General features: G+C 44.7%; 2 protein-coding genes across 2 annotated transcripts in view; both read left to right on the top strand.

The window, feature by feature from the left end:
• Nucleotides 1-73: 73 nt before the first annotated feature.
• On the top strand, nucleotides 74-10,089 carry LOC134294664 (zinc finger protein 658B-like). Its single transcript, XM_062966256.1, has 2 exons — nucleotides 74-157; nucleotides 5,797-10,089. The coding sequence occupies exon 2, from the start codon at nucleotides 6,992-6,994 to the stop codon at nucleotides 8,378-8,380; it is 1,389 nt and encodes a 462-aa protein (XP_062822326.1). The 5' UTR covers nucleotides 74-157; nucleotides 5,797-6,991; the 3' UTR covers nucleotides 8,381-10,089.
• Nucleotides 91-16,371, top strand: part of LOC134294662 (zinc finger protein 135-like) — a 72,228-nt gene continuing 55,947 nt past the window's right edge. Inside the window, exon 1 of the mRNA XM_062966254.1 lies at nucleotides 91-157. The gene's annotated coding sequence lies outside the window, so the exon portion shown is untranslated. The remainder of the gene's footprint in view (nucleotides 158-16,371) is intronic.

Genomic DNA, 16,371 nt, shown 5'->3' with positions numbered 1-16,371 from the left:
GCGGGGCGTCCCGGGCTCAGCCAATGGGAGGGGGAGGGGGCGGGCTCCGGGAAGGAGGAGGACGAGGAGGAAGATGGCGGCGTCTCGCCTCGCCTGAGGCCTGGTCTGTGTCTGTGAGGCGGGAAGGAAGAGAACGGAGAGGCCGAGAGAGAGAGAGGTCTGTGGGGAGAGGGAGGGAGGGGGGCTCTCCTGGGGTGCCCGGGGGGGAGGCCCAGGGGAGGGGAGGGGGGGCAGGCCCGTCCTCGGCTGGCGGAGGGAGGGAGGACTACAACTCCCAGAATCCCCTTCTCCCAAGACGGGTCTCCACAGGACGCCTCACGGGCCTGAAGGTCTGCTCCAGTGGATATAAATAGACATTTGTTGCTGTTGTTGTTGTTGTTATTAAACCAGGCCTGCGTGCACAGCTGCCCATATGGGGCCTGTCTGCCAAGCCTGGTCCAGGCCTGCTCCCGTTCATCTGTCTCTCCCGTTGTGTTTCTAGGATCCACCTGCTCTGTTGTTTATGGGATTTCAATACGTTCTCAGCCGCATTGGGTCCCGAGAGGGAGAAGAGTGGGACATAAATAGAGATCTATTATTATTATTATTATTACTATTATGAAACCAGGCACATCTGCCCGTGTGGGGCCTGTCTGCCAAGCCCGGTCCAGGCCTGCCCTCCTCCGGGTCCCCTCCTTCCTGGCTGCGGGTGGAGAACTGCCCCTCCCCGGACCCAGGCCCGTTCCCCTCACTCCCCGCAGGGTCTTCAGGCGGCGACGGGGCTTCTCTGGGCCAAGCCTGGTCCCAGGGCCTTCCTTCCTTCCTTCTCGGTGGGGGTCCCGGGGTGACTGGCTGATGCAGGAGAACTCCCACTCCCACCGAGGCCACCAAGGCGTCCTGAGGCCCAGAGGGGAGGGGACGTGGGGAGGGGCCAGAGGGAGAGCCTGAGGGGCCACATCCACCTTCCGGGCCGAGTGGTGCCCGTGCCTGCCTTGGGAGGGGGGAGGAGAGCGGGGGGGGGACATCAAGGGAGAGGACCCGCCTTCTGCACAAGCCCTGGCCCTGCCCTCTCGGGGCTGAACGGGCCCACTTTTCAGTCGTTAAACTGCTGAGCTTCTAAATTTGCTGACCAAAATATTTGCAGGTTCGAATCCAGAAAACAGAGCAAGCTCCCACTATTAGCCCCAGCTTCTGCCAATCTAGCAGTTTGAAAAACATGCCAATGTGAGTAGATCAATAGGTACTGCTTCTGCAGGAAGGTAACAGTGCTCCATGCAGTCATGCTGGCCACATGACCGAGGAGGTGTCTGCGGACAATGCCGGCTCTTTGTCTTAGAAATGGAGATGAGCCCCAACCCCCAGAGTCGGACACGACTGGACTTCATGTCGGGAAACCTTGACCTTTATCTTACTGTGTGTTCTGCACAACTGTGTACTTTTGTGAGCCGCTCCCCTTTGGGAAGATGGTACAAATAAATAATAATAACAATAATAAAACTTTGATCATATACCGCCCTATCTGTCTCCTCAAGGGACTCAGGGCAGTTTCCAACAAGGACACCATACAACAACTTAAAACCATACAACAACAAAACATAATACAATAATGAGCATAAGTACAATAAACAGGCAAATCAATCAATTAACCACAGGCTTGGGAACCAATGACAAGATACTTCACCAGCGGGCCAGGAGACAGTGGTCAAGGGTTCAGCGTTGGGGTGGCCGAATATAAGGTGCCAGGCAGGTCAAGGGCAGCAGTATGGCATGGCCAATAATGTTTAGAAATAAAATTCATATTTATATCAGGGGGTTACTCCGTACATTATACCAATTCTTTTCAGACTTTCCTTTATTTTCTATCAAATACACTCTGGTTTCCATTCTAATTTCTTATCCTCTTCTTCTAGCCCAGTGGTTCTCGACCTGGGGTCCCTCCCCAGATGTTTTTGGTCTTCCAATCCTAGAAATCCTAACAGCTGGTAAACTGAACTGGCTGGGATTTCTGGGAGTTGTAAGCCAAACACACCTGGGGAGGGACCCCGGGTTGAGAACCCCTCTTCTGGCCCTTCCAGTTTTCCTTGCTCCGCTAAACCGTCGACTACGTACCATTTAGTTATATTTATTCTGGCTTTTTATTTCCATTACAGACCACGTTTAAATTTTCATAGGTGACGTTCTAAATTTTAAAAAAGGTAATATTTTCATCTTAATCAATGCTATTCTTCCAAAGCATGATAATTTGAGTTTAGCGTATTCTAAAAATGTTATATTTATTTCCTTTCTTCATTTAATAAAATTATTAGTCTCTACAACTTCTAATTTTTCACTACATTTATTCCCAAATATTTAATTGAGTCTTTAAAACAGGAGGGGAAAATTAATTAAAGACTCATTTTTAAAATTTCCTTTCCTGATAATTAAATATATTTAGAACCCTACCCATTAAACTGACATTTGTCTCCCTGCTATGAAACCACATTGATCTTCATTGATATACTTATATATAAATTCATTCATTCTTTTTGCCTTAATTACTGTTGAAATTTTAGCATCTTGATTTATTAACTCAATGGGTCTATGTGATCCGGGTTCTGTTGGGTCCTTGTTAGGTTTCAAAATTAACATAATCAGAGACTGTTCCCGAGATGGTGGGATCTTCTCTCCTGTTATTATTATATAATTCTTTTAATTTAGGTATTAATATGGTTTTAATTTTTCTATAATATTCCGGTCCCAGCCCATCCATTCCTGGGATCTTCCCGGGTTTTAAATTATCTGTAATTTCTCCAATCTCTTTTTATGAAATTAATTGTTCTATAACTAATTCATCTGTTTTCTGGATCTTTATTGTTTCCAATATTTCTCAATATATTCCTCTATTTTACTTTTGGAGTTTTCTTTTGTCAAGTATAGTTCTTGATAAAATTTTGGAAAAGCTAATATTTTGTCTTCCATCCTTGTATGATTCTTACCTTCCTTGTCTTTAATGGATATTATTATTTTCTTCCCTTTCTAATGTGTGCTGCTTTGGCTAATAATTTGGAGTTTCTGTATTACTGTATTTAAAGTATTGTCTATTTAAAAATATCAATTCTTTTTGAGTCCTTTCTAACTCACGTTTTTCTAGCTGTTTTCTCGTTGCTAATGCTTTTATATAGAATAATCAGCTGCACTTTCATCATACAGTCCAAATCGCCTTGCCGGCTCCTAGCACTTTACCCCACTCTGGTTCCACTATTCATGTTTGCACAAATCAGCCCCTCTCACGTAATCCTAAACAGCCCCACTCCCCTGTCTAACTGATATCCTATGTGTTTTATCTTAAAGTTTTAAAATTGTTTGGTTCTTTCTATGTATTTAAATTTTGTAACTTCTACTGTTTTTATGCATATGTCAACTGTTGATTTTAGAGCTTTGTCCCCATGTAAGCCGCCCCGAGTCCCCTTGGGGAGATGGAGGCGGGATATAAGAAATAAATTATTATTATTATTTGTAATCATCTTCTCTTTATAGAGTAGCCAAGGCCTCGGCAGTTGAGCGATACCACCTTCACCTGATCCACCATTTTGCTTGCATTCTTCTGTTTCTTTGTTTATTCTATGTATTTATTTCCATCATTTCTATCCCGCCCTTCTCACCCAAAGGGACTCAGGGCGGCTTACAAAACTGGCAGAATTTGATGCCAATACACAACAATACAAAAGAATAAAAACATAAGCAGTTAAATACAGATTTAAAACAATACAAAATACTTGAGCCATTCATCCACAGAACCTTGTACATAAACCTTAGTCCAGACCGAGTCGAAGCCGACAAAACTTATTCTTTGAACACTTTGTTCAACACTTTGTTGGTCCCTTTAAAGTATAACACCACATTGTACCACACTTCCCCCCCCCCCCAATATTACTACTACTACTACTACTACTACTAATAATAATAATAATAATAATAATAATAATAACAACAACTACTACTACATTTTTTTTGTATCCCGCCACCATCTCCCTGAAGGGACGCAGGGCACCTTACATGGGGACCAAGCCCAATCAGACAAAGGTCAAAATATAACACAATAAAAATACTTATACCAACATCATAAAGAACATAATTATATACATAATTCATCATACAACAACCAGTATTTAGCCAAGCGTAATGGATGTTTCCAAGCTGGGGCAAGGGAAAGGCCTGTGCAATATAGCTCAATACACAGTAATGCTATGTAGTAATTACTGTATTTACAAATTTAGCACCAAAATATCACAATGTATTGAAAACATTGACTACAAAAATGCGTTGGATAAGCGAGTGTTGGATAAGTGAGACTCTACTGTAGTAATAATAATGGTATTTTGTGTCCCGCCTCCATCTCCCCGAAGGGATTTAGGGCAGCTGACGTGGGGCCAGGGCCAGGCCATTGCATACAAAATCATCATCATCAACAAATACAAATACTTACATTGTCCTATAGTAAAGGTCAAGGTTTCCCCTGACGTTAAGTCCAGTCGTGACCGACTCTGGGGGTTGGGGCTCATCTCCATTTCTAAGCCAAAGAGCCGGCATTGTCCGTAGACACCTCCAAGGTCATGTGGCCACTGGCATGACTGCATGGAGCGCTGTTACCTTCCCACCGGAGCGGTACCTATTGATCTACTCACGTTGGCATGTTTTCGAACTGCTAGGTTTGCAGTAGCTGGGTCTTACAGCGGGCGCTCATTCCGCTCCCGGGATTTGAACCTGGGACCTTTCGGTCTGCAAGTTCAGCAGCTCGGTGCTTTAACACACTGCGCCACCGGGGCTCCTCGTAATATAGTAAAGCAATAAAATAGTAACAATAGCATCATAAAACATGGTATAAAAACAGTACAAAGGAATTGAACGAGAGTGAACTGGGCCAAAGGGCAAGGAGTGAAAATTATAAAGTAACAGAATAAAATAGAATAATATGAAGATAGAGTAATAGAACATGACAATATAATTACACAATAACGCAATAATAGAATAATAATAGTAATATGAATATGCAATAATATAATATATTTAAGGGTAAAGGTTTTCCCCTGGTGTTGAGCCCAGTTGTGTCCAGCTTTGGGGGGGTGGGGGGGGGCTCGCCTCAATTTCTGAGCCGAAGAAAGAGCCGGCGTTGTCCGTGCCTCCAAGAGTCATGTGGCCACACGTAGCAGTACCTATTGATTTACTCACGTTTCCATGTTTTCAAAGTGCTAGGTTGGCGGAAACTGGGGCTAACAGCGGGAGCTCACCCCACTCCCTGGATTCAACCACTCACCTTTCAGTCCGGAAGTTTAGCAGCTCAGCAGTTTAACCCACTGCACCACCAGGGGCTTCTTCATTATAATATATTACAATTACTATACTATAGTTTATTATATATTATTTTTATTATTATAGTGTTATATTGTATTAGTATATTATGTTATTATTATCAAATAATGTAATATTATATTAGATTTCTTTTTCACAATATACTTTATTATATATTATACTATATTACAATTTTACATTATCGTATGATTATTAATATATTATTATTATTTTATCATAATATAATGATATAAGTATCCTATCCGATTTGTCATCGATGCACTCATTTCGGCTTCACGCAAATCTACCCCTATACAACCCTGTGCTTTGACCAAAGTCAAATTGTAATCATGATATAATATTAAAAATAATTATAATATTTTATTATATATTATTGTATTCTTTTTATGATATTATACTATTATTTTTATAATAATATATTTTTATATTTTCCCTCCTCCCTCCCTCCCCCCTCCCTTCGGCACACAGCAAACAGAGGAATTGATCAGCAGCTGAACAGACTGGAGAGAGAGAGAGAGAGAGAGAGAGAGAGGGGGGGTGTCTGGGGAGAACTGGCCCTGATTTAGAGGAGTTGTAGGGACTGGGATGTATAGTTCACCTGCCATCTAAGAACTGCACTCTGAACCCCACCAATGATGGACCTGGAACTCACTTGGCACACAGGCCCAACACGGCCAACTTTGCATACTGATGGGGTTTGGGGGCGATTGACCTCGACTTCCAAGAGTTATAGTTCACCCATATTGGAATGTATAGTTCACCAACAATCAATGAGGACTCTGAACTCCACCAACAATTGACCTGGAACTAACTTGGCAAACAGAACCCCCATGACCAGCAAAAAATACTGGAGGTCTTTGGGGGGAATTCACCTTGATTTGGGGGAGTTGTAGTTCACCTGCATCCAGAGAGGACTGTGAACCCAAACACGGATGGATCTTGACCAGACTTGGCACACGGACCTGATATGCCGAGATGTGATTACTGGAGGGGTTTGGAGGGACTGATCTTCCTTTCTGGGAGTTGTAGTTCACCCACAACCACGGAAACTGCGACCTCCACAGATGATGGATCTGGACCACACTTGGCACATGGAACCCCATGTAACTCAACCTACTGGAGGAGTTGGAGGGGACAGACTCACCATGGTGGGAGTTGTAGTTCACCCTACAGCCAGTAAGCACACTGGACCCCACTCGTGATGCGTCAAGAGCTAACTTACCCAACATACAAACTTGGAAGTATTGATGGAGTTTCTGGGGGTTAACTTGGCATGATGGGAGTTGTAGTTCACCCACAGTCTTATGAGTTTTGGACAATTAAAACACTGACTTTGTGATCTTGCTGAATTCCTACATTCACTTTGGATTATAGAGCAGAACGGAAGAGTCGGAAGAGACTGCAGGAGGCACCCAATCCAGGCCTCTGCCGTGCAAGGAAAGTGCAAAGGACCCCTGACAGATGTGCATCTGGCCTCTGGTTAAAGGATTCCAGAGGAGCCTCCACTACATTTTGAGGCAGAGAGTTTCACTGCCGAACAGCTCTTACAGTCAGGAAGTTCTTCTTAATGTTCAGATGGAATCTACTTTCCTGTTATTTGAACCTACTGCTGTGAGTGATCAGAAAGGGAAAAACAAGAATCAAGTGTCCATATTGGAATTAAATGTACATAGCACATAACTCTGTTGACATGGAGGAGAAAGCATATAAATGTATCGAATGTGGAAAGACGTTTAGTCAGCATGGAAAACTGAAGACACATCAAAGGACTCACTCTGGGGAGAAACCCTATAACTGCCTGGAGTGTGGACAGAGCTTCACTCAGAAGGGACACTTACATTCACATCAAAGGACTCACACTGGGGAGAAACCCTATAACTGCCTGGAGTGTGGACAGAGCTTCACTCAGAAGGGAAGCTTACATTCACATCAAAGGATTCACACTGGGGAGAAACCCTATACATGCCTGGAGTGTGGACAGAACTTCACCCATAGTTCAGGCCTATGTTCACATCAAAGGATTCACACTGGGGAGAAACCCTATAACTGCCTGGAGTGTGGACAGAGCTTTGCTCAGAAGGGAAGCTTACATACACATCAAAGGACTCACACTGGGGAGAAACCCTATAAATGCCTGGAGTGTGGACAGAGCTTCACTCATAGTTCAGGCCTACGCAGACATCAAAGGACTCACACTGGGGAGAAACCCTATAAATGCCTGGAGTGTGGACAAAGCTTTACTCGTAGTTCAGGCCTACGTAGACATCAAAGGACTCACACTGTGGATAAACCCTATAACTGCCTGAAGTGTGGACAGAGCTTTACTCAGAAGGGACAATTACATTCACATCAAAGGACTCACAGTGGGGAGAAACCCTATAATTGCCTTGAGTGCGGACAGAGCTTCATTCATAGTTCAGGACTACGTAGACATCAAAGGACTCACACTGGAGAGAAACCCTATAACTGCCTGGAGTGTGGACAGAGCTTCACTCAGAGTTCAGGCCTACGTAGACATCAAAGGACTCACACTGGGGAGAAACCCTATAACTGTCTGGAGTGTGGACAAAGCTTCACTCATAGTTCAGGCCTACGTACACATCAAAGGACTCACACTGGGGAGAAACCCTATAACTGCCTGGAGTGTGGACAGAGCTTTGCTCAGAAGGGACACTTACATTCACATGAAAGGACTCACACTGGGGAGAAACCCTATACATGCCTTGAGTGTGGACAGAGCTTCACTCATAGGTCAAATCTACACTTACATCAAAGGACTCACACTGGGGAGAAAACCTATAAATGCCTGGAGTGTGGACAGAGCTTTGCTCAGAGTGGAACTTTACGTTCACATCAAAGGACTCACACTGGGGAGAAACCCTATACATGCCTTGAGTGTGGACAGAGCTTCACTCATAGGTCAAATCTACACTCACATCAAAGGACTCACACTTGGGAGAAACCTTATAAATGCCTGGAGTGTGGACAGAGCTTTGCTCAGAGTGGAACTTTACGTTCACATCAAAGGACTCACACTGGGGAGACACCGTAGAAATGCATGGAGTGTGGATAGAGCCTTTCATGGAATAAGGTTATACATGGACATCATAGAATTCAACCTGGAGAGAATGATGTTAATTGACCCCAGAGTGTCATTCTAACATGTACAAAAGCAACTCTTGCACATTTTGGAAATTCAAGCTTAAAGTTGGGACATTTCATCACATGTGGTGTATTGTAGAAAGATTGAACTAAAATATGTTCCATTCTGGAAGTAAACAAGGTTACATGAAACTAGAGTTTTATATGCTGAGAATGTTGGATGATCAATTAGAATGAAGCATGAGTAGTTACTGCGAGATACTCAAGTAAGAATTGACTGTACACAGGGATGGAAGGAATGTTTTATTCCAAAGCAAAAACAATGGCTTATGAAGATCTGCAAATTAGCCACAACGAACAAACTGACAACAACAACATGGGCAAATGTCAGTTGTAATAGGTATTAATTGGAAAAGTGTTATAACAAATAGAAGTGTTATATGATATTATCTAAAGGGAGTAGAATAATGAGAGATAAAAATTAACAGATATAATGAGGCTTTTAGGCACGTATCCCTGTCTGTTTGTTAGTTCAGTTGTGTGTGTAGGTCACTGTTTTGCAAGTGTGTTAGTTTCTGATTTAGTTTTGTATCTCATGTAGTAGTTAGTTTCATGTTCAGTTGAAGCATTATAAATTATTTCTGCCTTCCTTGTATTGTTACTTTTAATTTTTTTATTTTCAAAAAATAGGGTGATTTATAAGGGTCAAAACGGCTGAAACTGGAGAGGAGGGTAGAAATGGCTGACTTATCGATTTTCTGTATTTGAAAACAAATTGTAATGCTTAGAACCGCTATTATGAATTGTGGTGCATGTTAACTATATAACTATATAAAATGGATTATAGACATATAATTGACACTGAATCAGACATGTATACAATAAATTAGTCTTGATGTATCAAGGGTGTGTGTGTAAGGAACTGGAGTGTTTGTGTGGGTGCTTGTGAAGAACAGAAGAAACAGGCCTCAAAAGAAAATGGAGTCCACGCAGAGTCTGACATGGGATGGACTTGGCGGGTGAAGCAAGGAATCAGCAAGGCGTCTCTCACCTGGCAAGACGGAACGAGGGTCCAGGAAGGCCTATCCGAATAACCACGGGCAATGAAGTGTGCAGCTGGCACCCCATACGTCATGCAGCCTGAGACTGAGCATGTTTTGAAACCAGGCCGTAAGAACAGAAGGAACCGAAAGAAGGACGAAACTTTAGGCCAGAGGTCCTCAAACTTTTGAAGTGGAGGGCCGGTTCACGGTCCTTCAGACTATTGGGGGGGCTGGACTATGAAGAAATAGTCCAAAATTAGGATTGTTGTTGTTGTGTGCCTTCAAGTCATTTCAGACTTAGGACAACCCCAAGTCTAAAGCTTAGGACAGGGGCCAGGTCAATGACCTTGGGGGCCGCATCTGGCCCACGGGCCTTTGTTTGGGGACCCCTGCTTTAGCCTATCAAATGCAGGGGCCTCAAAGATCCAGCACGCTTGCCGGAATCGCCGAGACCACGTCTGTCGGGAGAACGTGATCACCTCTTCCGAGCAGGGCCTGTGCTTGAGAATATGGATGTGTGGATCTGCGTGTGGGTGAGAGCTCTCTCGGGATGTGATTTTGATAGGATTGTGATGTGATTATCAATAAATGTTACAATGAAAGTGTTAAAACCAAATTTGGTCTCTGAGCCTCATTGATCCATCACGATTCCCTAAACACTCTGCATCCATCAAAAGAACAGGAACCCTTGCTGTATGCTGTATGCTTGCCCACAATGCCCTGCCTCATGCACGGAGGAGGAGTTGTTTAAAGCTACGGACAATGCGGTTGCTGTTGCCTGCGTTTGGTCTAAAACTATTTAGCTGCTTGTGATTTCCTTTATTTTATCACTGTTAAATTTATTTATTATGCAATGCTTTTGACACGAAATAAATAAGGCAGCTGAGAGGTACAAGAGAACCAAGAGGGACACCCTCCCCCCGTCTAGGTCCCTCTGCTCCTCCCCTCCTCCCCACACGAGGAGCGAAGAAGACTCACCGGGATGTGGACCCAACCGGGCGACACAGCGACAGGCTGCAAAAGCAAAGGGCAAGGAGCATGAATCAGTGGAGAGAGACACCGACTGCCTGCCTTCCTGCTGTGAAAGGGAAAGTGAGCTTCCGAAGGGAATGGCCTTCAGGGGGAGATGCTGCAGCGCATCACAAGGGTCTCCATGGCGCCCCCTGCAGGCACGGAACAGCCATCCAGGGAGGGAGGGGGGAGGGAGAGCTCAGCTGGTGGGCAGGACCAGAGGAGGGGCAGGACAGGAAATCCATTATCATAATATAATTATATAATAATAATAATAATAATGATGATGATGATGATGAAGCTGTATGGGAAAACAGAAACTGAAATCCAGTCTCTGACCAACACTGTCCGAATTTTTAGCACTGATATCAGCATGGAGCTTGGTTTGGACAAATGTTCGACAGTGGCATTGAAGAAGGGAAAAATCATTGAAAGTGAGGGCATGAATATGACTAATGGCCAAACAATAAAGTGTCACCAGCCAGAGGCCTATAAATATCTGGGCATATTACACCTGGACAACATCAAGCATGAACATGTGAAGACTGTGGTCAGCAAAGAATACACACAAAGGGCCAGAAAAATTCTCAAAAGCAAGCTCAATGGAGGCAACACCATCAAGGCCACAAACACCTGGGTCATACCTGTCATAAGATATACTGCTGGCATTATAAATTGGACACAGATGGAACTGGACAATTTGGACAGAAAAACAAGAAAACTCATGACCATTCATCATTCACTGCACCCTCGCAGTGATGTTGACCGGCTGTATCTGCCTCGAAGATCAGGGGGCAGAGGACTCTTGCAAGTAAAACAAGCCGTCAAAGAAGAAGAACATGCCCTGGCAGAAGATGTAAAGCAAAGTGAAGAACCTGCTTTGATTGAAGTCAAAAATCAGAAACTCCTCAAAGCACAGCAGACAAAGAATCAGTACAAGAAAACCGCACTACAAACTAGAGCTGACAGCTGGCACAACAAAACATGGCATGGAAAGTTCCTTGACAAAATTGAAGGAAAAGCTGACAAGGAGAAGACCATGAATGGGACCCTGAAGAAGGAGACAGAAGGCTTGCAGCCCAGGAGCAAGCCATCAGAACAAATGCAATTAAGGCCAAGATCGAAAAATCAGCTGATAACCCAAAATGCAGACTGTGCAAGGAAACCAACGAAACCATGGATCATATCCTCAGCTGCTGTAAGAAAATCGCACAGACAGGCTACAAACAGAGGCACAACTATGTGGCCCAAAGGATTCATTGGAACTTATGTCTCAAGTACCACCTGCCAGCAGCAAAGAACTGGTGGGATCACAAACCTGCAAAGGTTGTGGAAAATGAACACGCAAAGATACTGTGGGACTTCCGAATCCAGACTGACAAAGTTCTGGAACACAACACACCAGACATCACAGTTGTGGAAAAGAAAAAGGTTTGGTTCATGGATGTTGCCATCCCAGGTGACGGTCGCATTGACGAAAAACAACAGGAAAAACTCAGCCGCTCTCAGGACCTCAAGACTGAACTTCAAAGACTCTGGCAGAAACCAGTGCAAGTGGTCCCAGTGGTGATGGGCACACTGGGTGCCGTGCCATAAGATCTCAGCCGGCATTTGGAAACAATAGACATTGACAAACTCACGATCTGCCAACTGCAAAAGGCCACCCGACTGGGATCTGCGTGCATCATCTGAAAATACATCACACAGTCTTAGACACTTGGGAAGGGTTCGACTTGGGATTTTGCGACACGAAATCCAGCATATCTATCTTGTTTGTTGTGTCATACAATGTTGTTGTGTCAATAACAATAATAATAATAAATTTATTTTATTATATTGGGGAACAAGCCCAATATAATCACATAAAATCATAAAATAACAATTTAGACATCAGACAACACAATTTAAAAACAATTTAAACAGGTCATAGTTAAAATCGACAAAGTTAAAATGTTAAACAATCATCCGGGCATTAAAGGTCCAATTTACAAATAGGACATACATCAAATAGATACAACCGGTAAGGAAGATAAATCTGAACGGGAATCAAACTCAAAAGTGAGCAGGGCAAGTTTCAGTGTAGACATGGACCAGGTTATAACAGACTTGTCTACTCAAAAGCACAACAGAACAGCCATGTTAAAGCGGTACCTAGAATTTATTTATTTATTTATGTATTTATTTACAGTATTTATATTCCGCCCTTCTCACCCCGAAGGGGACTCAGAGCGGATTACAATGAACACATATATGGCAAACATTCAATGCCTTGACATAGAACAAAGACAAACGCAGGCTCCGAGCTGGCCTCGAACTCATGACCTCTTGGTCAGAGTGATTTGTTGCAGCTGGCTGCTCACCAGCCTGCGCCACAGCCCGGGCCCTACTCCACAGATGCAACTGTCTTTCAAGCTGCTTACGTGAGCAGCGAGCCAGGCTCTTAATGGTCGGGAACTCAATCTGACCCGGCCTTCGATCCCACAACCTCTCAGTCAGTCGTGATTTATTGCAGATGGCTACTAACCGGCTGCACCACAGCCCGGCCCGGGATGCCAAGGTGGCCGTGTTGGGTCTGTGTGCCAAGTGAGTCCCAGGCCCTTCGTTGTTGGCGTTCACAGGGCTCTTGGATTGCAGCAGAACTATACGTTCCACTCCCTACGACTCCTCTCAGTCAGGGTCAGGACTCCCCAAACCTCAATCTCCAGTTGCTGTGTGCCACAGGAAAGAATAGGAAAGGGTTAAGGGAGAGGCAGTGGGCGGGGCCATGCCAATTCCCTTCTATGTCCTATCCTTTTCTATGGCGCACAGCAAACAGAGGAACTGGTCAGCAGCAGAACATACTGGGGGGGGGGGCTCTGGGGAGAATTCATCATGGTTTCTATGAGTTGTAGGGACTGGGATGTACAGTTCACCTGCAACCAATGAGCCCTCTGAACTCCACCAACGATGGACCTGGAACTCACTTGGCCCACAGAACCCCCGTGACCAGCAAAAATACTGGAGGCCTTTGGGGGGAATTAACCTTGATTTGGGGGAGTTGTAGTTCACCTCCACCCAGAGAGCACCGTGAACCCAAACACGGAGGGATCTGGGCCCAACTTGGCACACAGACCTGATAGGCCGAGATTTGATGACTGGAGGGGTTTGGGTGAGGGTAGTGACCATTCCAGCCCCAGCTTCTGCCAACCTAGCAGTTCGGAAACATGCAAATGTGAGTAGATCAATAGGTATCGTTCCGGCAGGAATGTATCATTGGTGCTCCATGCAGTCATGCCAGTGACCACAGGACCTTGGAGGCGTCTACGAACGTTGGCTCTTTGGCTTAGAAATGGAGATGAGCACCAACCCCCAGAGTCAGACACGACCGGACTTAACATCAGGGGAAAACCTTTCCCTTTACGTAGAGGCATCACACTGGCAACGAAAGTCCACGTAGCTAAGGCAATGGTATTCCCAGTAGTGACCTCTGGATGTGAGAGAGAGCTGGGCCATAAGGAAGGCTGAGCGAAGGAAGAACTGTGGTGTTGGAGGAAAGTCCTGAGAGTGCCTTGGACCGCGAGAAGGTCCAACCAGTCCATCCGCCAGGAAAGAAGGCCCGACTGACTGCTCACGGGAGGGAAGCAGATGAGAGGCAAAGGTGAAGCCCTTTGGCCACATCATGAGAAGACAGGAAAGCTTGGAATAGATCACGATGCTGGGGAAAATGGAAGGAAAAAGGAAGAGAGGCTGACCAAGAGCAAGGTGGGTGGATGGTATCCTTGAAGAAATTAACTCCACCTTGAAGGAGGTGCGGGTGGCCTGGGCCGACAGGGAGCTCTGGCCTGGGCTGGTCCAGGAGGTCACCAAGAATCGGAAGGGACCGAACGAAGAAACAACAGAACAATATAATAATATGAAAATAGATTAGAAAAATAAAGAATATAATATAGAATAATCCTACAATAAATAATATAATAATAAAATACAATAATAGAATATAGTAATATAACAATAATATAAACATATTACAGTAGTCTCACTTATCCAACGTACTGGATTATCCAACGCATTTTTGTAGTAAATGTTTTCAATACATTGTGATATTTTGGTGCTAAATTCGTAAATACAGTAATTACTACCTATCATTACTGCGTGTTGAACTACTTTTTCTATCAAATTTGTTGTTTTGGTGCTTAATTTTAAAAATCATAACCTAATTTGATGTTTAATAGGCTTTTCCTCAATCCCTCCTTATTATCCAACATATTCGCTTATCCAACATTCTGCCGGCCCGTTTATGTTGGATAAGTGAGACTCTACTGTAATAGAATAATAATACCAGTGTTACGAACCCAAAGGGTTCCTGTTCTTTTGATGGATGCAGAGTGTTTAGGGAATCGTGAGGAAAATCCTGAGAGTGCCTTGGACCTTGGCAAGAAGATCCGACCAGTCTGTCCTCCAGGAAATAATGCCCAGTGGCTGCTCACTGGAGGGAAGGATATTAGAAGCAAAGCTGAAGTATTTTGGCCACATCATGAGGAGACAGGAAAGCTTGGAATAGATCACGATGCTGGGGAAAATGGAAGGAAAAAGGAAGAGAGGCCAACCAAGGGCGAGATGGATGGACGGTGTCCTTGAAGTGACTGGCTTGACCTTGAAGGGACTGGGGGCGGTGACGGCCGACAGGGAGCTCTGGCCTGGGCTGGTCCATGAGGTCACGAAGAGTCGGAGGCGACTAAACGACTGAGCAGCAGCAGAGGGATCAGTGAGGCGCTTTTAGAGACCAAATTTGGTTTTAACACTTTTCATGTAACATTTATTGATCATCACATCAGAATCCTATCAAAATCACATCTAGAGAGAGCTCTCACCCACACGCACATGCATACATCCATACTCACACACACAGACCCTGCCCGGAAGAGGTGATCAGGTTCTCCCGACAGGTGTGGACGCTCCGTAGCCGCAGTTCTGAAAAAGCGTTGTGAATCTTTGAAGCATTTGATTTAGTCCTTCTTTCGGGGAACGTGCTGTTCCTTCCGTTCTTATGGCATGGTTTCAAAACATTCTCCATCTCAGGCTGTAGGACTTATGGGGTCCCACCTGCACACGTTATTGACCATTGTTATTCGGATACGCCTTACTGGACCCTCGTTCCGTCTTGCCAGGTGAGAGACGCCTTGTTGGTTCCTCGCTTCATGTTGTGATCCCCATCTCATGCCATCTCCGGACACAAAGCGCTGGCACAGAGCACATGACCATGGGCCAAAAGGGAGGACAGGACATATGAACCAGCCATAAAACTCAGTTGCCCCGAGTTGGGGAAAAGGGACTCTGGAAGGTGGGAATGGGCAACCTCCAGGCGCCAGGACTCCAGGGTGATTTGATACTGTAGCTAAGCCTATATATACGGGCAGTAGAGCAGACTCTTATATTCCGAACAATAATGCCGTAGGTATCTCCAGCCCTTGTGTTTACTCTTTAAAAGAAGACTAACCCACACCACACAGTTGGAGCTGACAAGCCTTACACCCAACTGGATACAATTCAAACCTTGGACAACTCATCGGAACTCAACTCATCAGAATCCAACTCAACTCAATGGAACCCAAGACAACTCATCGGAACCCAACCCAGCTCATCAGAACCCAAATGAATACAACTCAAATCTTGGACAACTCAATGGAACCCAACTCAAGTCAAGTGAACCCAACTTGACTCAAATGAACCCAAGTCAACTCATCAGAATCTGATGCCATGATCCCCATCTCATGCCATCTCCGGACACAGAGCACTGACGGAGAGCACAAGGCCATGGGCCAAAAGGGAGGATAGGACACATGAACCAGCCATAAAACCCAATTGCCCTGAGGTGGGGGGAAAGGGACTCTAGAGTGATTGATGGTAC

Source organism: Anolis carolinensis, unplaced genomic scaffold (genome assembly GCF_035594765.1).
Source record: "Anolis carolinensis isolate JA03-04 unplaced genomic scaffold, rAnoCar3.1.pri scaffold_18, whole genome shotgun sequence".
In the NCBI taxonomy this organism is placed as follows: Eukaryota; Metazoa; Chordata; class Lepidosauria; order Squamata; family Dactyloidae; genus Anolis; species Anolis carolinensis.
This window is presented reverse-complemented; position numbering and strand designations above follow the sequence as displayed.

Coding starts and splice junctions, on each gene's coding strand:
- LOC134294664 (XM_062966256.1), top strand. CDS start 6,992: ATGTACATAGCACATAACTCTGTTGACATGGAGGAGAAAGCATATAAA.